General features: G+C 43.9%; 1 protein-coding gene across 1 annotated transcript in view; it reads right to left on the bottom strand.

The window, feature by feature from the left end:
• The window catches only part of LOC140494435 (uncharacterized), a 61414-nt gene that overhangs the window by 3349 nt on the left and 35004 nt on the right, over positions 1-23061 (bottom strand). The window contains exons 8-13 of the mRNA XM_072593619.1: positions 20816-21570; positions 16125-16286; positions 6982-7121; positions 2653-2847; positions 1755-1926; positions 790-831 (exon numbers count right to left, since the gene is read on the bottom strand). Of these exons, the coding sequence (XP_072449720.1) occupies positions 790-831; positions 1755-1926; positions 2653-2847; positions 6982-7121; positions 16125-16286; positions 20816-21570 (1466 nt within the window). The remainder of the gene's footprint in view (positions 1-789; positions 832-1754; positions 1927-2652; positions 2848-6981; positions 7122-16124; positions 16287-20815; positions 21571-23061) is intronic.

Genomic DNA, 23061 nt, shown 5'->3' with positions numbered 1-23061 from the left:
TATCAGTTGGGGGGGTGGGGGTGGGTTCAGGTGCAGCAGGGGTGCGTGCTGGGAGACAACCCACCTGCCCTTGCCCTGACCCCACTGGCTACCTTCTGCTTGTAACCCCTATGCTGAGAACTGACCCCACATCATCCACATTTGTTGTGGCGCACTTTAAACCTCGTGTGCTATGGGGTCCTTTTCAGCTGCAGCCAACACCTTCTGTGTGGCACCCCCCAGGCCTCACAGCTGACTAGTTCCCAGGGACTCCTGAGAAGAGGCAGCACCAGTCGCACACCAGCTCTCTGTCTGCCAGTGAGACCCCTGACACCATGAGAGTCTGCTCAATATTTCAGATCAGTAACCTATCCTCAGAAAGCCATTCTCATTTCAGGTAAATTTAAATCCTTCTGAAAAATTAATTCAGTTTCTCCCCCCAACAGATGCTGCCTGATCTGAGTATTTTCAGCAACTTTTGTTCAGATTTTCAGCATCTGTAATATTTTGTTTTGTATAATTGCCCTTGAACAGAATGTCTTAATTGACCATTTCAGAGGGCAGTTAAGAGTCAGTTGGAGTCGCATGTAGGCCAGACCAGATAGGGATGGCAGATATTACTGAACTAGAGGCGCTTTTACAACAATGGTCATAATCAGACCAGCTTCTTATTCCAAATCTTCATTGACTCAAATTTCACCATGATGGCACTCAAACCCACTCCCTGGGTTACTAGTCCAGTGATAAACCATTACCAAGCACTGCCCTTCCTGATGTTCTGTGTTCTGACTTGAATGGAATCATACTCACCTTCTTGTAGTTTTTCAGTCTGTTGTATTCCTCAGCAACTCCCTAAAACAAAGCAAAACAAATCCTAAAACATGCCCAAAAAAATGACTATTATTGAATTACACGCAGATGATGCAATTAATCTGTTGATGTACTAATGATCCAGAGGCCTGGGATCTGGGGTGACCATCAGATGATGGGCTTGGAGGATTGCCTGATGAAATCTCTAGTGATCGGTATTTATCAATTGGAGAGAGTGCTGAGGCGATTTACCAGAACGAGAAACTTCAATGGTGGGGAGAGGTTGAAGAAGTTGGTATGGTTCTCCTTGGAGAGAAGGAGGCTGAGAGGAGATTGGAAATCAGAATCATTATTAGATTGCATACAGTAGATAGAGAGAAGCTGTTCCTGCTCATTACAGAAACAAAAATGAGAGGAAACAGATCGAAAGTGAATGTAAAAGGAACAAACTTGATGTGAGAAAATAACTTTTTCAGACAGTGAGTAGTTAGAGTCTAAAATGCACTGGCTAGAAATGTGGGGGAGGCAGATTCAATTGAGACAGACATTTAAAAGGGACAGCAAATGAGTACTTGAATAAAAATAATGTGCAGAAGTATGAGCAAAGGCAGGAGATTGGCATCAGGGAATGGTATTTGTTTGAAGAGCTAGTGCAGTCACAATGGGCTGAATGGTCTCCTCCTGTGCTGTAACTATTCTGTGATTCTTCGATCCCAGGTGCTGACAATGAGGACTTCTCCATGACCTCATTTTGAAAGAACTCCTCAGATTATCCCTTTTCCAAACCCACAAATTCCACAAGGAGGAAACACCAGGAAAGGAACACAGGATACTATTGGGATGGTTGTTTCAGGATTGGGATTGAATTACAGAGATGTACAACTGATCAATAAAATACTAGAGTTCTTGCTGCTCCCTTCTCTCAACTTGCTCTGGATATGCAAGAATGACAGGAATGTTCCTACCTCATAGCTGGGGTCATCCTCAGTCAAGACGTCCAACCGCTTGCTCAGGAAATTGATCTGATTGTTAATTTCATCCATTTCAGCACAAAGCTGTTTATATTCCCGATGGTCATTGTCAAACTCCCGCTTGTACTCCTGCCGAATGGGGTCGGAGGTTATGGGAGGGTACAAACTGATAAGACAAGAGATGGGGGTTAGAATATGTTCCATCGAGACATTGCTGAGACTGTCTCTGCCACATCCCACCCCTCCATTCCCCCAACTGCAGTAGACAAGATGGCATGGAGGTGCCTTCTTGAACCACTGTAGACCCACAATTCCCTTCGGGAGAGAATTCCAGGATTTTGACCCAGTGACAGTGAAGGAATGGTGAGTGGTTTGGAGGGGAACTTGCAGGGGGTGGTGTTCCCACATATCTGCTGCTCTTGTAGAGGTAACAAGTTTGGAAGGTGCTGTCTAAGGACCCTTAGTAAGTTACTGTAGAAGGTAATGGATATGATGCCAATCAAGTGGGCTGCTTTGTCCAGGATGGTGTAAAGCTTCTTGAGTGTTGTTGGAGATGCAATGGAGGACTATTCCAAATAACTTCTGACTAGTGCCTCATAAATGACTTTGGGGAGTCAGGAGGTGAGTTTCTCATTGCAAGATTCCTAGCTTCTGACCTGTTCTTGTAGCCACAGCATTTATATAGCTAGACCAACTTGGATTCTGGTCAATAGTAATTCCAGGCTGTTGATGGTGGGGGATTTAGTGTTGGTAATACCATTGAACATCAAGGAGTGATGGTTAGATTCTCACTTGCTGGGGACGGTCACTGCCTGGCATTTGTGTGATGGATCAGGTTCAGAGTCCATTTTTGGGATACCTAAACAAGTGGAAAGGTGGAGAGAATACCAACCTGTCCCATTCCTCATCATCCATGTCATCACCAGATTCGGCCCCAGTCGTATAATCAGTCTCATATTGAGATTCCTCCACCTCTGATCTGCCACGTCTCCTCCACTTCTTCTTTCGACCAGCTGGAGGCTTCCTTGCTGTATCTTCAGATGGAGTTGAGTTAATGTTCCTCAAGGGGTAAGAGGAGGAAAGGTACCTGGCAATAAACACAAAGTATGGGCATCGATCATCTTAATGTAGAATCTTTATGTGGAAACATTGCCTAGCTGGTCCTATCTAATAATACCTATTTTGAGACTCTACAGAAAAGGTTCCATCACAGAGATTCTCTTGCTAGTGCTCTGCTCTCCTGAATGTGGGGTCCCATTGCTGGTTAGGAAAGTATTGAAAGTTGTCTTATATCCTCATTGTCCTGGATGATGTTATTAGGGGATACCGTTATATATTCTGTAACTAGATTATGTCAAACATTGTCACATCTTGTAGAATTACAGATCTACAGCACAGGTAAAAGGCCCTTCGACCCATCAATTCTGCACTGGTCAAAAAAACCTAACCAATCTAATCCAATTCCCTTCCTGATGAAGTGCTTTTTCCCAAAACATTGATTTTCCTGCTCCTCTGATGCTGCCTGACCTGCTTTTCCAATACCACACTCTCTAATCTGATCTCCAGCATCTGCAGTCCTCACGTTCGCCATAGTCTTGTATGCTTTGGCATTGCATTTGGATACTTCTCCAATGTATTGCCTATACCCCTCTGACAGGTGGACAGTTACAAATTCCCACCACTCTCTCAGGTGAAAAGACTTCTTTCCTTTACATCTGTCTAGTCATTTTCATTAAGTCAATGAGATAACAAAATGTAAACTCTTCTATTAAATATATCATAGGAAGTGGCACCAATAAACTAACATAGCAAGGACTCTTTCCAGAGGTTACAGCTGTGTCATTTCGACTGCTTACTCAAACCTCAATAAGACTAGATCAGAGGTCACCAGGAGCCCTTGAATCTCTCTGTATCTGCCACATCCAGTAAATATATCATGTTTCCAACTTTCAAGATACAAATTTTATGGAATGCAGACTTTTGAAATTGGAGGGGTGGCAGGTGGATGAAATTTATAGAAATTCAGCCATGACCATTGGAAACCCACAGACTTCCAACTTCCATGCAAAGAGCCTTTAGAGAAAACTCAGTCAGGCTGCACACGTATATCCTAAAGGTATAAATTCAAACAGGTGATGTGCTTCTTGTGTTCATGACCAAAGTATACGTTTCATCTCAAGAAAACTATTAGTGTGTGTTTGTATTTACATCTCTGTGTTGTACAAGCACACATTTTTGTTTCTTTCTGATTTAAACAGAGCTGAAAGTCTGCCTCATGTTAAGTCACAAACTCAAAACATGTAAAACATTCCCTCTACGTTGTGTGTCCTGTTGTGGTCAGCAAGAGGTGAAGCTAGTGGGGAAAATGTATCTTGGAATTGCTGTCTATAATGTATCCAAAATTGTGTCACTCAAATGGGATGCCAATGGTCTTGGTCTCCCACAGAGTGGCAATCATCGTTGAATTGCCACTCAACTCCTCAATGCCAATCTACATTTCTTGCCCAGTCTCCTGAGCCCAACCTCTCAAGAAATACATGGCATTCATCAGACAACTCCCAGTTTCATGGGGAAGACAGACTTATCCCCTTTTCACAAAGTGCTGACTGCTGTTAGAGAGAGTTTAAATATCCAGTGTCGATGCTATTGAATGGGTAAATGAGGGTCAGCTGATTGGGTCAGTGGCTAGGATGGGGTGAGGTGACGGAGTGAGAAATTAAGCAGGTCAGGGGGTGAGGTAATCAGATCAGATTGGGGGCTGGTCAGGTGGGTTTGGGAGGGTAGGCATGTGGTAGGATTCCTGTAGTCACAGGGTATTCAGGTTGTATTGGGAGGCCAGTTAGGTGAAATTAGGGGGAATAGATGGGGGGGTTCAAAGGGACATCAGTGAGTAATCTTGAGGGCTGGATAGAAAGTGTGAATGGAGTAGATGGGGAGAGGGGGATAGATTTAAACTGTGGCACAAAAAGCAGCAAGTGTGAGGAAAAACCTTTTTCACAAACGAACGGTCATGGTGTGGAATAGCACAGCCTGGAAACATGGTCGAGGCTGGTTCAACCGAGGCATTCATGAGGGGCACCACATGATTATTTGAACAGAAATAATGCGAGAGGATACAGGGAGAAAGCACTAGGGTAATGATGTTCATTTCAGGAGTAAGTACAGGCGTGATGGAACAAATAGGGGATGGTCTCCAAATTTGAGGAAAGACATTCTGGCTATTGAGGGAGTGCAGCGTAGGTTCACGAGGTCAATTCCTGGAATGGCAGGATTGCCTTACACGGAAAGACTGAAGCGACTGGGCTTGTATACCCTTGAGTTTAGAAGACTGAGAGGGGATCTGATTGAAACGTATAGGCTTATGAAAGGATTGGACACTCTGGCAGGAGGGAACATATTTCCGTTGATGGGGGAGTGCCGAACCAGAGGACACAACTTAAAAATACGGGGTAGACCATTTAGGACAGAGATGAGGAGAAACTACTTCACACAGAGAGTGGTGGCTGTGTGGAATGCTCTGCCCCAGAGGGCAGTGGAGGCCCAGTCTCTGGATTCTTTTAAGAAAGAATTGGATAGAGCTCTTAAAGATAGTGGAGTCAAGGGGTATGGAGATAAGGCTGGAACAGGATACTAATTAGGAATGATCAGCCATGATCATATTGAATGGCGGTGCAGGCTCGAAGGGCAGAATGGCCTACTCCTGCATCTATTGTCTATTGTCTATTGTCTATAAATAGCCTCCTACATGGCAATAACACTTGTGTAAAGGTCAGTTATGTAGTCCCCTGGGAGTTAGACAAGGATTTTTTCTGTCTAACGTTTCTTGGGTAATTAGTCAGGTAAGTAAACTGGAACTGTTCAAATTTTTCAACTCTAGTTCAAAGTTAGAGTTTTACAGAAGGTGGCAGGGAGGAGGGGAATTGTCCAGAGGTTCAAACTTCCCGGGTGATTCCCGCAGAGGTCAGCATTCTTGGATTTCCATGGATCCGCATGTCTATCTTATCCCGTATTTCAGATCTCTGATCATTCAGAGACTTGAAGATGCCAGGCATTGAATCAGTTGTAACTGGGTCTGGTGAACTGCCCACACCTCCCCCAAGGGGGCAGTGTTGTGCTCCCTGCTCATGTTTAATGATGATTTGGACTTCAGTTAAAAATGACTTCAGTTCAAAGTTTTCAGAAAACTGGGAATTGTAGTAAACAATGTGGAAGCTAGTAACAGACTTTGGGAGGCTACATGCAGGCTGGTTAGATGCCTTCCCATCTACCCCATCCACCCCTTCCAGCCCTCAAAACGATGTAAATATAGTCTTATACAAGAGATGCCTTCAGTTTGTTTGGAACGAGTCAAACTCCAGTGTTTGTTTCCTTGGCACACCACGCTACAGAATCAAACTGCAGTTGTGACTATTACATAAAAGATTTTTTTTATGAATAAAGTATATTTTTAAAATTAAAAGACAGCCTGGGCATGTACGTTGATAGATCTTTGAAACTGGAAAGAAGGTTGAGAAGGCTGTTAAAACAAACTCACTGAACCCTTGGCTTTATTAATAAGAAGGAGTAAAGTACAAAGGGCAGCAAGTTGTGCTAAACCTTTGTAACACATAGGTGCTGGGCTTCAGCTGGAATAGTGTGGACAATTCAGGATCCCACATTCTTAAAAAAACAAATGCCAAGGCTCCAGGAAGGGTGGGGTGCCGTTTTACAATAGTTCAGAGACAAGTGACTTCAGTGGTGACTGGAGAAACTAGGATGGCTCCCGGAGCAATGAGGATAAGAAGAAGATTTAAATCAAGACACTCAAAATTAAGAGGAATTTCAATTGAGTGAACATGGATGAAGTGTTCCAGTAGGAGAGTAAAATGCAGCAGGTACAGAAGTAACCCCCTTCAGTTATGGCAAAGGTTAAAATTCCATCCTTATAACAAAGTCTTGCCCTCATCATCCATACCACTCAATTGTAATAGCTAATGACAAAACCAGAGGACTTTCTTTCTGCAGTGAATGCTACAATTTTCAAAGAAGGTGAAAATATTTTCAATAATATTTTTGAAAGAGGAGTTGGATAGATATACCCGAGAAGAGATCACGTACAAGAAAAGTGCAATGCAGCGTTACTAACTCAGCAGCTTGAGCAAAGAGCTAGCACAGGCCTGATGGAATGAATGGCCTTCTTCTGGGATTATCAATTGTATCATTTCGTCACATTGTCACTTACTGATTGTGACTCTCCACACTGTACGCAATTGGCTGCGAATTATACTCATTAGTATTCATTGTATTGATGCCATTGGCTGGTTTATCAAAGTATTGAACTGTATCGATTTCATCATGATCCCCTTCAGGAACAGTCTTCACCTGAAAGACCAGAAAGATGCAAGGAGTGAGTGACATGGGAAAGCATTTTACCACAGACTGATTCCTCATGATGGCGCCTTTAGAATTGACCCACCGTAGGTTTGGTCGAGGGGAGTGGGGAAGAGGATTGTGAGAGAGTGTGGGCTAGTTATGGAGGGAGACCACCAGGGACAGCGAGTATAGACTGGGTGGGTTGTGAAGAACAGCAGCAGCACTCATTAGGTGAGCTAAGCACCATGTTTCTAGTTGTTCTGAAACATTCTCTAATCCAAAGCAACCTTTAATCTGCAGAAAGTCTGTTGTATTTATAGAGTAACTCATCACATCTCAATACAGACCGCACCCAGAATTTACACAGCGGGAGTGATCAGTATATGTGTTTATAATAGCGTTGCCATGACCAGGTTAGATATTGACCAGATTCTAGGAGACTGTGCTGCTGTTTGTCTCTCCTGTATCTCTGAATCACTTAATGATGGTGACATTGGAAAAAGCAGAGGGAGCTCCAATTTGGTACTTAATTAAAAAGATGGCACCTCTGACAGTGTAGCACTCACTGGACACTGCACTCAGTGTTGGTCTGGATTATAGACTCCATTCTCTGGACTGAAGCTTAACCCCAAACCCTTCCAATTCACAGTGGGAACTGCAGTCAACAGAACAAAGTAAATGTTGAATGAAATCATCGCCTTGCATTAAAGTAGCTCCTTTAGGAGATTATTCCTTCACACCAACTACAAAGGTCATTTAGGATCATGCTTGGCTAATGAGGAAGGTTTTAAAGAAGGATTGAGGGGTAGAGGGGCAGAGAGGTTTAGGACAGAATGTCAGACCTCAGGCAGCAAAAGGCACAGCAGTCAATGGTGCAGCAATGGGAATTGGGGTTGTACAAGAGGTGAGTAATGGGAGATTGCAGATGTTTATTGGACTGGAAGGGGTGACAGAGAAGGGGAAGGATGGGCCACGGAGGGATTTGAAGGCAAGATATTAACCTCCTCAAGCCAAATTCCTTCTCCTCTCTTTCTGACTCTGTCCTGCAATCAGTTCAAGACTTTTCCCTCAGTCAACCACAATAATTTAATCACAGTGATACTGGGAGATAGCAGCAATTGATTACATACAGCACATTCTGAGTGATTGGTCACGTACCTGTTGACATAGTGCCACTGTGGGTAATCAGGAGCAGGAAACCTGCCAGTCCTTTCTCAGTTTACAGAATGAACTCCCAATGGCTGATACAAGATGAGTCAGTTTAACCTGGGACTGTCCCAACATTAATCAAAGTCAGAGCTGACAGGAACTGCACAGGCTTCATTTAGAATAATAGTGTTATTTATTGGTGTGTGGATCTAGGTCCGTTCTGGGAATGGTTGATACTCAGTGAATTCTGTAATATGTTTTTATTTTGTGAGAGTCAAAACAAAACTGGCTTTTTCTGAGATTTTGATCAATATTGATCTTCTGATCCCATTAACCCACAGCTGGCTTCTGATCACATCCTTCATCTCCACCCAACTCCTCAGCACATCAGGCAGCATCTGTGGACAGAAGTGGACTTAATGTTTCAGGTTACGATGACCCAATGAAAGGCCAACTCAACCTGAAATTTTAACTTTGTTTCTCTCGCTGCACTTCTTGCCTATCCTGTTGAATTTTTCCAGCAGGTTTTATTTTCATTTTGATATCTGCAATATTTTGCATTAGTGTTCCCCATATCCCTTAACACAAACCAATCCACCCACCTCATATTGCGCTAGCCCAGCAATCCCCACATCACCCTACTTCCCACAACACTCCATATCCCACAATCTTATATCCTTCTGCTCCAAGCTTTTAAATTTGTGAATTCCACATGTTTAAGCTACAATTAATGTGAAAGCTTCTCCTTTATGCCCTCAATGTCTGGGATGTGAAGCTGTGAGATTCCAATTCTTCACTGTAGTGTTCAACAATACAAAAAGAGTTGACACACTTCAACAAAGCAAATAGTTATTCTAGAGACAAGTCAACACCCCAGCACACGGAGAGTGGCTAGAAAGATAGACAAAGTAGCTTTCCAACTCTCAGCCAGCCTCTGTCGCTCAAAGCAAGGTGAACTTGAATGTCATTACATTTAGTTGTTTTATAGGGTGGCAGTAATTCAGAAAGAATTGAGCAGTGTGGGCTAGATTAGAACTAAAGAGGTTATAAGATGGCAAATTTGAATTGTGAACGATTGTCCTGATTGATGGGAGTTTCATTTCTATACTGCCTCTGAAGGCATAACATGGGAATGACGTACACTCTGGAGAGTAGTCTTTGCTGTAGTGCAGCCATTTTACACAAAGCAAGATCCCACAAGCAGCAATGTGATAATGACCAGATAATCCAGTTTTCATGATGGCAGTTGAGGGACATAAATCTTGGCCAGGACACAGGAGAAAGCTCCCCTGCACTACTTCAAAACTGTGCTATGGGATGCTTACACACACTACTGAGGTAAAAGGTAAAGTGGAGTTAAACCTGAGGATCATCATGTCTCAGGCAAGGGGGAGGGGAAGGGGAGTGGTTGAGAAGGTAACCTCAGGTAGTGAGAGAATCGAATCTGCGCTGATGGTGCTGCTCTGCATTTACAAACCAGCCATGCAACCAACTATCAAACAGTGTGGGTGAGGTCTTATGTCACATCTCATACCGACAGTCAACATCTCCCACAGTGCAGCCTCCTCTCAGTACTACACTGTGAGTGTTAGCCTGGGCAAAGTTTTCAAGTCTTTGAAGTGAACCCAGAATCTTCAAATCTGAGGCAAGGGTATTACTCACTGAGTCATGGTCAGAATCTTAAACTTGAGCAACTGAATCCTTAAATGTGGATAATACAAATAATTGAGAGCAGTGAATTAGAACTGAATAGAAAGGTAGAAACTTTGGAGAGTTTAGGACACTTTGATAAAGAATTGGCTGACTGGCAGAAAGCAGAGTGGGGATAAAATGATCTTTTTCAGGACAGCAGCCTATCACTAGTGGAGTTCCGCAGAAGTCAGTGTTGAGTCAACTATTCATTTTATTCACTAACGATGTGGACAAAGGAACTGAGGCATGGTTGATAATTGTGCAGCTGAGAGAAACATAGGTGGAGGGACAGGTAGCATTGACGAGATGGGAAGGAGGGAGCAGAAGGAGTTGGACAGGAAATTGAGCAAAGACGCAGCAGATGGAATACAACGTGAGGTGAATTGGCCGTGCTAAATTGCCTACAGTGTTACATACATTAGTCAGAGGGAAATGGGTCTGGGTGGGTTACTCTTCAGAGGGTCAGTGTGGATTTGTTGGGCTGAAATGCCTGTTTCCACACTGTAGGGAATCTAATCTAAAAAAATGGAAAAGTGTGAAGTTATGCACTTTGGTAGGAAGAGGCATAGACAATTTTCTAAATGGAGAAGGCTTTAGAAATCTAAAGCACAAGGGACTCGGGAGTCCTAGTTCAGGATTCTCTTAAGGTTAACAAGCAGGTTCAGTTAGGAGCTAGAAAGGCAAATGCAATGATAGCATTCATTTCAAGAGGGCTAGAATACAAGAGTAGAGATTTATAGCTGAGGCTGTATAAGATTCTGGTCAGGCAGAATTTGGAATATTGTGAGCAGTTTTGGGCTCTGTATTTAAGAAAGTGTGCGCTGGCTTTGGAAGGGGTTCAGAAGAGGTTTACAAGAATGATATGAGTCTGATGAAGAACCATCTAGGCCTCAAAACATTAGCTTGCTTTTGAAAGGGCTGGAGGGATCCAAATGAACTGGGAGGTGCTAGACTGCCCAAACCAAAACAGGAAGAGAGACTGAAATAGAACATCTCAACATGAACTATCCGAGCTCACAGCTTCACACACACTGAATGGAGCAAGAAAATCTCAGATCTGCTGCTGGTTTTCTTCTGTCCCAGGAATTGATGGACATGATCCAATCTCTTTCTAGTTCATCACCTAATTGGCCATTGGATGCTACAACAATAATTACAGCAACTTTAATATAATAAAACATCAACTAGCAGTTCAATGTTGCTGCCTCCTCCTCTAGTCTTCTGAACCTCAGATGTGCTTCTGTCACCACTATATTCACATGGTGAGTCCCATTCTGTTCTTGGTCAATAGTAACCACCAGGATGTTGATCCATGCTTCACTTCTCGCTAAACTCCACTAGTGCAATGTTCTCCTGGTCAGCCTCTCGTCTTCCAGCTTCTTAACTCCCAGATCACCCAAAACTCTGCTGTCTGCGTCCTAACTCCCATCATGCCACACCCCACCCCCAAACACCTTTCTCCTACACTGGCTCTTGGTCCGACAATGTTTGATTTTTAAATTCTCATATTTCCAAGTTAAAATCTGTCCACGGCCCTACCTATTACTTTCATTGTAACTTCCCCTAGCCCAGAGCTCGGAGATCTCAGTGCTTCTCCAACTCAATTTTTGAGCAACTCTGATTTTAATCTCTCCACCACTGGCCACTGCACCTTCAGCTGCCTGAACTCCAGGGTCTGGATTTCCCTCCCTGAACCTCTGCCTCTGTCCTACTTCATGACACTGCTTAAAAACCAACCACTTTGACCAAGCTGTTTGTCACTTGCCTTGATAGCTCCCCATGGGAGTCAATGTCAAATTCTGTTTGGCAATGGATCCTGTCAAGTACTTCACAGCATTTTACAAAGCGACAGGTGTCCTACGAATGCAAATTGTTGTCAATGAGTTTTACAACATAACTGGATGGGGAGTGGCATTGGGCTTCAGCAGAGAGCTGGTTATACACAACCGGTCCCTCTGCTATGACCAATCAACAATTCTCTCAACTTTAGCATTCTTCACTTCCTTGAATCTTTCCCATTTCAAAACTTTTCACCAAATCAGTACTTCCCAAGGTAATTAATCTCCTGCCGTTCAACCCCTTGAATGTCTCATGTGCCTTAACCATTTGTAACAAAGACAGCTCCTATGGTCAAAGTTGGCCTGGACACAACCTTTTTCAACAGCACGTGTCAAGCCTTGAAGCTCAGTTGCCGTTCAGCTCGGTTTCTGAGCAGGCATTGATGTAATCAGTCCCAGTGAGTGAAACCAAACAACAATCGAGTTAATGAGTAATTCAACTGAAACCAAACTTATCAAAAAGCAAAGAGAATTCTGCTTTGTAATGAGGCAATCATCAGGCATACCACCACAACCTGATAAGGCTGAGCGCTAAGAACAAACTCCACCAACACGGGTCTTGTTCAACATCTCTGGCACCAATCAGTAAACAGGAAGACGTTGGTATCGATGGTGGTGGTGGGGTTGGGGCCCTTGCTCTCGCCTTTTCACTTTTTGTGGGTAATATTCCCGTCTGCATTGTGCTGTTTAGCTCTGACTGGGTTCTTCCCAGTGAACAGGGATGGGGATAGAGGGGTAGATTTTGGAAAATTACTCCAGGAGATAGTGACACATCCTGAGTGTTTTCTGAGAGACTGGGAAGACCCTGGTTAAACTGGGTGGTATTATGGACACTTCTAACTGTTCCAACTAATCTCAGCAGTCCAGGACTTCCCCCACTGCTGGCTCCTGAAGACAATATGTACATATATAGCATTGATGGGCAGAATTCCCCACCTGAAACCTCTCAGGCTCACTCTCTTCCTTAAGACCTGTCTTTTTGACCTAGATGTTGGTCACCTGACATAACACCTATTTATGTGGCTCAGTACCTCAATCCTTCCATTGAAGGGTCATCATTGACCTGAAAGATTAACTCAATTTCTCTCCCCCAGAGTCTGACTGACCTGCTGAGTAATTGCAATATTTTTTATTTTTCCTCATGTCTGAACCTGTGACTGAAGCGGTTGTAAAACCCAGACAGTCCTGAGAAAGTTCACTCAGCTGATCCTGGGTATGGAAAGACTGTCTAATGAGGAGAGGTTGAGCCTGTACTCATTGTTTTTACCTCTTTTAAACTCCAATGACTGCAGATGCTGGAAACCAAATACTGGATTAGTGGTGCTGGAAGAGCACAGCAGTTCAGGCAGCATCCAACGAGCAGCGAAATCGACATTTCGGGCAAAAGCCCTTCGGCTTTTGCCCGAAACGTCGATTTCGCTGCTCGTTGGATGCTGCCTGAACTGCTGTGCTCTTCCAGCACCACTAATCCACTCACTGGAGTTTAGAAGATTGACAGGCAATCTTATTGAAACACGCAAGGTTCTTATCAGGTTTGACAAGGTAGAGGTGGAAAAGGTGTCTCCTCTCAGAGATGAGGAGGAATTTCTTCTCTTAAAAAGGAGAGTGAATCTGTGGAATTCTTTACTGCAGAAGACTGTTTGGACTGGAACATTAAGTATATTGAAGGCCAAGATGGACAGATTTATAATCAGTAAGGGGAAATCAAAGATTTTGAAGAAAAGGCAGGAAACTGGAGTTGAGAATGATCAGATCAGCCATGCTCACGTTGAATGGCAGAGCAGACTCGATGGGCTGAATGGCCTAATTTTGTTCCATCTCTTATTATGATTTTGCTGTGTTAAACATAGCATGCTAATAGAGATGTAGATTGTAGTTGTGGTGGGGGTTAGATACTCTTAGGTGCTAGGCTCACACTGGGACGTCTCAGTGAAATACAGAGAGTTCAGCTGCAGACTGTGGAATAGTCCCTCAGTGACTTTAGAAATATTAGGCAATGAAATGTTGCGAATGAGTCCACCTTCGATGAGTCATTGTTTTATAAAGACACTATAAGGAAAGGTACAGTTTCAGGGATGGGCCACCTTCAAAAGTGCAAACCTATTTTGTAACCCATTGGCAATGGAATCTGTCAGGTGAAGCTTTATCTAAACGATACCATGTCCTTGTGTAAGATTTAAATCTACCGGTCTGTGTGTACAGTCAGATAGTGATTCCTATCATCTTGTTTATTGACCTTCCTGCACGTTCTCAAGTGACAATTTCTGCTGGGTCTTCATGAGACAAGGCAGGCCTGGGCACCAATAAAGAGTCTCTGCTTGTGTATAGTCGATTCCATTGTGAAGGGCGGGCCACTTCTTTCAGTTGGACCTGACTCAGAATTTATCACAAGGTCAAGGTGGAGTTTGCCTCCTCCTGTCCATTGTGTGGTATCTAAATAATGAACGAGTTGGTCTCAATCCATTCCTGGCAATAAATCCTCACAAAACTTTAGAAAGCATGGACTGAGAAAGGTCCGATTGGCTTATCGATCCCCTTCCATCCAAAGCCCATCTTCACTCTGTTTCAGAGGAGAGATGGCTGGGTGGACAATGTTTGAGGTCAGATGGGCATTTTTCAGAATGGAGGGGAGTTGAAAGAGGTATTCCACAGGGATTGGTGTTGGGACCCTTGCTTTTACTAATTTATATGATATTTGGAGATGGATGTGGAGGGCAAAAGCTCTAAATTTGCAGGTGACACTAAGCTAAGGAGAAAAAAAAAGGGGATTGTGAAGATGATGCTGAGGGACTTTGACAGGTTGGCCAAATGGACAGACACCTGGCAGTTGGATTTCAATGCAGAGAAATGTGAGGGAATACATTTTGGCTGAGTACCACAGAGAGACAATCCAGGCCCAATGGGACAACTCTTAGGGGAGTACAGGAGCAGAGGGACCTTGGGGCTAATGTGAATGATTCTCTGAAGGTGGCCAGACAAGTTGAAACTGTTGTTAAAGGTTGTGTATAGGATCTCTGGGTTTATAAAGAGAAGCATACAGTTTAAAAGCAAGGAAGTGATGCTCCACCTCTACAAATCATTGGTCAGACCACATTTAGAGCATGGTGTTCAGTTCTGGGCACCTTAAGAAAGGATGTTACAGCCGGGAGTGAGTTCAAAAGAGATTTACTAGAATGATACTAGGTAGCCAGGAATGAAGGATTTTAGATACAAGGAAAGATTAGAGAGATTGGGCTTATTCTTCTTGGAGCAGAGAAGATGAAGAGGTGACCTTATTGAGGTGACCTTATTGAGGTGTTCAAAGTGATGAACAATTTTGACCAGGTTAAGCAGGATATTTTGTTTCCACTGGTTGGTACATCAGTAACTAGGGGGTCACAACCTCAAGATTGTCAGGACAGCTAGGAATGAGATGAAGAGAAACTTTATTCGGAGCTGTTAGGATTTGGAATGCATCGAGTGGCGGATTCCATTGGTGGTTTCAAAAGGAGAGCTGGATATATATTCAAAAGGGATGAAGTTAGAGGGCAATGGAGATCAGACTCGAGAATGGGACTAGCTGATCGCTTTTTGGGAGCCAGTACATACACAATGGGTCGAATGGCCTTCTATACTGCAAACTTCAATGATTCTAAGTAATCTATGATTCTCAAAGGGTTAAAGAGGGGCTGGAGAAATTTACCAATTGTGTAATAGTGAATCCTCCCCTCAAAGATCATCCCTTTTCTGCTCCTTGCTTCCAATAGTATCCCTCTATTTCATCCCTTTCAACTAATATCCAGCTCTCCTTTGAAACCTTCAAATGGAATTCGCCCTCATCACTCTCTCAGTGCATTCCAAATCCTAACAACTCCCAATAAAGCTTCTCCTCATCTCTCCTGCTGACAATCTTCAAATTGTGATCCTTTAGACCAGCTGATCGGTGTCTCCACCAACCACCCTCAATAGGTGAAACAAAAACAGAAATTGCTGGAAAAACTCAGCAGGTCTGGCAGCATCTGCAGAGAGAAATCAGAGTTCACGTTTCAGGTCCAATTTGAGTTCTGCAGAAGGGACGCAACATGTAACTCTGTCTGTCTCTCCATAGATGCTGCTAGACCGGATTTCTGTCCTTGTTTCTGATTTCCAGCATCCGCAGTTCATTTATTTGTCATGAATATTTATTCAGTGCTGTGTTGGTGTGACTGCGCTGACCAACACACCCAGTTCAAACGGACTTGGCTCTCATGTGAATTTTTTTAAATGGGGTTTGCCCTGAGTGAATTGAAACGGTTCCACTGAAACTCAGGAGTGACCGCGGATCGAACCAGGAACTCTCCACACACTCACTTACCCATTCCTCCACGTTGGGCCCCACCTCTTCATCAGCGAAGCCCTTTTCCCACAGGATATTCGGTTTCCCATATTTCCAGATTTTCTGCCGCACTCTTTGAGCGAAGAAAGCAATGATACAAAACGTCAGCGCCGCCAGGAATCCGCAGACAATCGCCACAGCCTGCAGCAGCAGAGAGCAGGAGGGGGGGGATAAACACCAACTCCACATCACACAACACGGTTAACAACACTGCTGCAGCTGCTTTGCACTTCCTGTAATTCTCTGTTTAATTATGTCCATGTCACTTTCTTACTTGTAAAACGTGTTGGAAGTTCTTTCCTTCTAATATCTATATCCAACTCTATCCTTCTGTCAATACCTCTCCATGTCCTGTACATCTGTCCATTTTTCTGTCTCCATCTCCCTCTCGCTGTTTGTAGTCAAGTACCATTGTCGTCTTTTCACTCGTACCCTCCGTCGGTCAGTGCCTTTTGGTTTCTCTCTCTCTCTCTCTCTCTCTGTCCCCTTTATTTTTGGGTATCTTTGCTTCTTCCTCAGTCAGTTTCTCCCTCTCTCTCTAGGTGCCTGTATGTTTGGTGGATGTGTGTCCATTCTTAATTTGTTATTTTCTCTCCATTGCTCTCTATTTGGTCCTTTCTCTGCATCTCTCCACCTTGTTTTGCTTGTGTCTGTTTTTATCTCACCCTGGTTCTCTCTATCTGCACCTCTCTGTTCCCAGTCTTTATCTTTTCCTATTCCTTTTTTCTATGCTCTACCTCTCAGAGTTTCCCCACCATTCTTTTTCATTACTTTCAAATGAATAGGAGACAACAACACCTTGCGCATTTATATGGTACTTTCAAAGCATTTTAAAATTATTCACAAGGGGCTCCTAATTCAAATGTGACAAGGAGATATTAGCACAGCTGATCAAACACTTTTCCCCACAGCATATTGGTATCACTGGCTGGGCTCATCCCGAAATTGCCCAGGGGATAGTTAAGTTCCAGATTCAAGCCCCACTCCAGAGTTTGATCACAGAAATACATGCAGTGCTGCAAAGGTATAGCCTTTCAGGTGAGACTCTGAACTAAGGCCTCATCTATCTAAAATAAAAAGTGCTGGAGAAACTCAGCAGATCTGGCAGGAACCATGGAGAGGTAAACAGTTAACATTCTGAGTAGCCTTGACTCTGTCGTAAAGCTGCTTGGTTGGAGAAAATCATCCCATGGTGCTACTTCAAAGAACAGGCAAGTTATCCAGGAATGTTTTGGTCAATAGTTATGCCACAATCAGTATGTAACACATACAGAAAAACAGATTTTCTTGTCACTATAGAATAGAGAGTTGCTGTGTACAAATTGGATGCCATATTTCCTACTGTACAACAGTGACTATACTTTAAAAGTCCACATCTGGTGGTGGTGAAAAGCACTATAGAAACACATTGACCATCCCAGAGTAAATTAAAGTGGAAAGGGTTTAAAGAGGAAAGAGAGGTTTACAGATGGAACTCCAGAGTCTTGAGCTCAGGTAAAGGAAAGCCACCGATATGAAGTGATTAAAATCGAGGAAGACATTGGCAGAGACCTCAAAGGGCTGTGTTTACAGTAATGGGAATGATGTGTCCATGGTGGGATTTGAAATTAAGGATCAGAACTTTAAAAATTGAGTTTTATCTATCTGGGCTGAAAACCACGGTATGTCAAGTGATCACCTCGAAGTGTTTTTGGTGCAGGGGTTGTGTCCCTACCTCTGGGTTCGAAGGTCCAGGCTCAAGTCCCACCTGCTCCAGACGTATGTCAGTGCCTACCTTGAAGAAGTTCTCCTCCTCTACCTACTGTGCTTTTCTAACCTCCAGTATCTACAGTACTCACTTTCGCCTTGTATGTTGATGTAAAAAAATCACTAAGGCCTTCGCTGCTTTCCTCAGTTATCTTAAAGAGTTTGAAGTGCTCCGTAACATGAGCAAAAGCACCTCAGGGAATTACATTGACCAGTGTCTGAACATTCTGCTCATACTCTCTTCAGCCAATGAACGTTCATTGGTTGATGACTATCAACAATCATTCCACTGAGATCACAGAGGTCATCTCCCTGGGCTGGATTGTGTTAGGATCTAAGAGTTCAAAGGTCAGCCCTGATTTGGTACCGTTTAAGGCTGACCAGTTACATTTCCACCAAAGAGCATCCACAAGCCATAGGAGCAGTGCGGTGGCTCAGTGGTTAGCACTATTGCCTCACAGCACCAGGGTCCCAGGTTCGATTCCAGCCTTAGGCGACTACATGTGGGGTTTGCACATTCTCCCTGTGTCTGTGTGGGTTTCCTCTGGGTCTGGTCTCTTCCCACAATCCGAAGGTGTGCAGTCAGGTGAATTGGCCATGCTAAATTGCCCATAGTGTTAGGTGCCTTAGTCAGAGGGAAATGTGCCTGGGTAGGTTACTGTTTGGAGGGTCGGGGTGGACTGGTTGGGCCGAAGGACCTGTTTCCATGCTGTAGGTAATCTAATCATGTACTTCTGTCCCCGTTGAAGATGAATACCTTTGCACCTCTTCACAATTTTCATTGTCGATTAGCCCAGCATGGGGTTACCAACTCAGGCTGGTCGTTTTCTGCTGGGTTCATCACTTGATCTCATGCCTCCAAATGCCCTGCCCCCACCCATTGGTCACATGATACAGGCTAGCCTATGATCCTCCACCTTCCCTCAGTCAATTGGAAAGGGTGAGTCAAGAACTGGCCAACCTGCATTTCTTCCCATCTCCAATATAAGACCAGAAGAAATAGGAACAAGAGTAGGCATTCAGCCCCTTGAGCCTGCACTACCACTCAATGGGATCATGATTGATCCAATATTCCTCACATTCACTTTCCTGCCTTTTCCCCATAACTCCTTGATTCTCAACTGATCAAGGATCTCTCTCTCTCAGACTTGAATATACACAAGGTCTCTGCCCTCACAGCTCTCTAGTGTAACCCTCCTGAAGGGTTACATCCAAACCATTGACTTCTCCACCTCCTGCTGCTGCCTGGCTCGCTGTGTTCTTCCAGCCTCCTGCCTGTCTATTTTGGATTCTAGTGTCTCCAGTTTTTTCCGTCTCTCACGGCTCTCCGTAAGAAGGAGCTCCAAAGACCCACAACCCTCTGGGAAGAAACTCCTCATCTCAGTCTGAAATTGGTGCCCCTTTATTCTCAGACTGCACCCTCTGGCCTTAGACTCTCCCATGAAGATAAACATCTTCTCAGCATTGACCCTATCAAGCCCCTTAAATACCTGATATGTTTAAATGAGATCACCTCTCATTCCTCTAAACTCCAAATGAGTTGGGTCCCAACCTGTTCAGCCTTTGCTCAAAAGACAATCCCTCCATCCCAAGGATCATCTTGGTGAGAGCAGGGTTAGAAGGGTTAAATGATGACGACTAATTATGTAGATTGCAGTATTCATGGTTAAGGAGTGATGTAATTGGGATATTTATGATCATTGAAGTTGGTTAGCTCAGTTGGCTGAATGCCTGGTTTGCACTGGAGAATATCAGCAGCAGTGCTGGTTCAACTGTCACACTGGCTGCAGTTACTATGAAAGACTCTCCTTCTCAATCTCTCCCTTTGCCTGAGGCATGGTGACCCTCAGCCATCACTAGTCATCTCTCTCTCCCCCAGCAGAGAGCAGCCATATTGTTGTCTGGAACAATAGCAACTTTACCTACATTTAATACAGTAGATGAAGAGAAACTATTTCTTATGTTTTTATATTGTTGGTGGGTAGAGAAAGTGGGGGAAAATGTCTGGAACAAGAGGAGTCAGGGGTGAGCTCAGGACACTTCCTGAAACAAAGAGGAGTGGCAATCTCAGACTCTCGCCTAAAAAAAGCTAAGATGATTGAAAAGTGTGTAGACTGTCCAATACACTACTGTTATGTAAGAGTAGAAACAATATGGAGCATGGGTGGGTAAGTAGGGCACAGGTCAGCCAGGACAAAAATGAACAATAGGAGAGATTAGAGACTGGCCATTGGCTTATATTCTGTTCCTAGCATTGAGTTGGCTAATGTAGAGAATAGATTCAGTTGTACAGCATGGAAACAGACCCTTCGGTCGAACTCGCCCATACCGACTAGATATCCTAACCCAATCTAATCCCATTTGCCACCACTTGGCCCATATCCCTCTAAACCCTTCCTAGTCATATACCCATCCAGATGCCTTTTAAATGCTGTAATTGTGCCAGCCTCCACCACTTCTCTGGCAGCTCATTCCATACACACAACCACCCTCTGCGTAAAAATGTTGCCCCTTTGGTCCCTTTTAAATTTTTCCTCTCTCACCCTAAACCTATGCCCTCTAAATCTGGACTCCCCCACCCCAGGGAAAAGACCTTGTCTATTTACCAGTGCCCCTCATGATTTTATAAACCTCTATGAGGTCACCCCTCAGCCTCAGACACCCCAGGGAAAACAGCCCCAGCCTGTTCAGCCTCTCTCTATAGATCACACCCTCCAAGCCTGGCAGCGTTGTTGTAAATCTTTTCAAGTTGGGTGAACCCAAAACAATTCATGAAGTTTACAACATAGGATTTGTTTTAAACATTGAGCCATTGTGAAATCATAAAATCTGTCACATTTTAGCAATAAACTTGCACAAAGGTAGAATGAATCTCCACTTTATCAAAACCTGAGACAACACAGCAATAATAAAATACGACTCACCTCTTGAGGATCCACAATACAATAGTGATATAGATACTCGTTCGTCAACATCATGCCAGCTCCAGATGAATAAAACTGGGCGCATAACATTCTCATCTGGGTATAGTACAAGGATCCTCCACTCCCGGCTGTTGGATTAACTCCCATGATGTATACAACACTGGCAATCAGCTCCAAGCCTCCCAAGATAGCGCTGAATATCAGTAACAACAGATAAAACTTACGAGTTCTGGAGTTTTGGGACTTGCTGACACTGGCGATGAAGAAGGCCAAGACAGCGATAAAGGAAATGGCCGCCATTGCAATCATGAAGCCAGTGGCAGCTCTGGGGTCAGTGTGGCCTCCAGTGCCATACCCTCCCATTCCTGGGTAATAGCTACTACCCCCCATGCCGGGGAAATATCCTCCTCCCATTCCTGGGTAGTACCCACCTCCTATGCCACTCATGCCATAACCATAGCCATATTGCCATTGCAACGTTGATGCCACGCAGGCAAAGATAACCAGACAAAGGATTATGACAATGCCCTCTAAAATACGGATGATTCCTGGTGGGGAGCTCCATTTGTAGAAGTGTTGCGGCTTGTCCTCAATGTAATATGAGCCTGGTGGAGGGGATTGCATGTCATATTCATAAGTCCCCACGGAGGCTCTGTGTGGGAAAGGTTGGGTGAAATTACTCGGGCTGTAGGCAGGGGGGCTCCCAAGGGGCCGGTTCTCATACATGGTGATGGAATGTCTCAGGCAAATACTTCACAGTGGTTGATAAGACCTGGAATCAAACAAACAAAAAAAAAAGGAACATTCACCAGTAAGTCAAGTTAACAACTCTGTTTTGAGCAATGGCTGAGACTGATTCCTTGCATTCAAAGATAATTGACAGTGTAACATACACCAAAACACTCAACAAGCAGCTTGGACTGAAACTCCTCAGCCACTCACACCCTTTCAACTTGATCCACATTTTGATTTGGAGTTATCCCAAATAATGGGAGCGAATGGCCTCAAGTGAACACTAGTAGACAGCTTTGTGCTAATACCGAAGAGGTTACTGTACAGAGGTTCATTCCCAAGAAAAGAAAGATTAACCGGGGAGGGATTAGACAACCTTGGCTGACAAAGGAAGTCAGGAAATGTATTAAAGAAAAAGAGAGATCCTATAAAGTGGCTAAGAACAGTGGGAAATCAGAAGATTGGGAAGGATACAAAAGCAAACAGAGGATAACAAAGAGTGTAATAAGAAATGAGAGGATCAAATATGAAGGTAGGCTAGCCAGTAATATTAGAAATAATAGTAAAAGTTTCTTTCAGTACATAAGAAACAAACGACAGGCAAAAGTAGACATTGGGCCACTTCAAACTGATGCAGGAAGCCTAGTGATGGGAGATAAGGAAATAGCAGGAGAACTTAATAAGTACTTTGCGTCAGTTTTCACAGTGGAAGACATGAGTAATATCCCAAAAATTAAAGGGTGTCACGGGGCTGAGTTGAGTATGGTTGCCATTACGAAAGAGATAGTGCTAGAAAAGTTAAAAAGTCTTAAAATTGATAAATCTCCTGGCCCCGATGGGATACACCCTAGAGTTCTGAGAGAGGTGGCTGAGGAAATAGCAGAGGCATTGGTTGAGATCTTTCAAGAGTCACTGGAGTCAGGAAAGGTCCCGGATGATTGGAAGATGGCTGTTGTAACCCCCTTGTTCAAGAAAGGATCAAGGCAAAAGATGGAAAATTATAGGCCAATCAGCTTAACCTCGGTTGTTGGTAAAATTCTAGAATCCATCATTAAGGATGAGGTTTCTAAATTCTTGGAAGAGCAGAGTCTGATTAGAACAAGTCAACATGGATTTAGTAAAGGGAGGTCATGCCTGACAAACCTGTTGGAATTTTTTGAAGAGGTAACAAGTAGGTTAGACCAGGGAAACCCAGTGGATGTGGTCTATCTAGACTTTCAAAAGGCCTTTGATAAGGTGCCACACGGGAGGCTGCTGAGCAAGGTGAGGGCCCATGGTGTTCGAGGTGAGCTGCTGGGATGAATTGAGGATTGGCTGTCTAACAGAAGGCAGAGAGTTGGGATAAAAGGTTCAGAATGGCAGCCGGTGACGAGCGGTGTCCCGCAGGGTTCGGTGCTGGGGCCACAGCTATTCGCATTATATATTAATGATTTGGATGAGGGAACCGGGGGCATTCTAGCGAAGTTTGCCGATGATACGAAGTTAGGTGGACAGGCAGGTAGTACTGAGGAAGT

This window comes from Chiloscyllium punctatum, chromosome 24 (genome assembly GCF_047496795.1).
Source record: "Chiloscyllium punctatum isolate Juve2018m chromosome 24, sChiPun1.3, whole genome shotgun sequence".
NCBI classification, from domain to species: Eukaryota; Metazoa; Chordata; class Chondrichthyes; order Orectolobiformes; family Hemiscylliidae; genus Chiloscyllium; species Chiloscyllium punctatum.
Note: the sequence above shows the minus strand (reverse complement) of the source record. Positions and strands in the feature narration are given on the sequence as shown.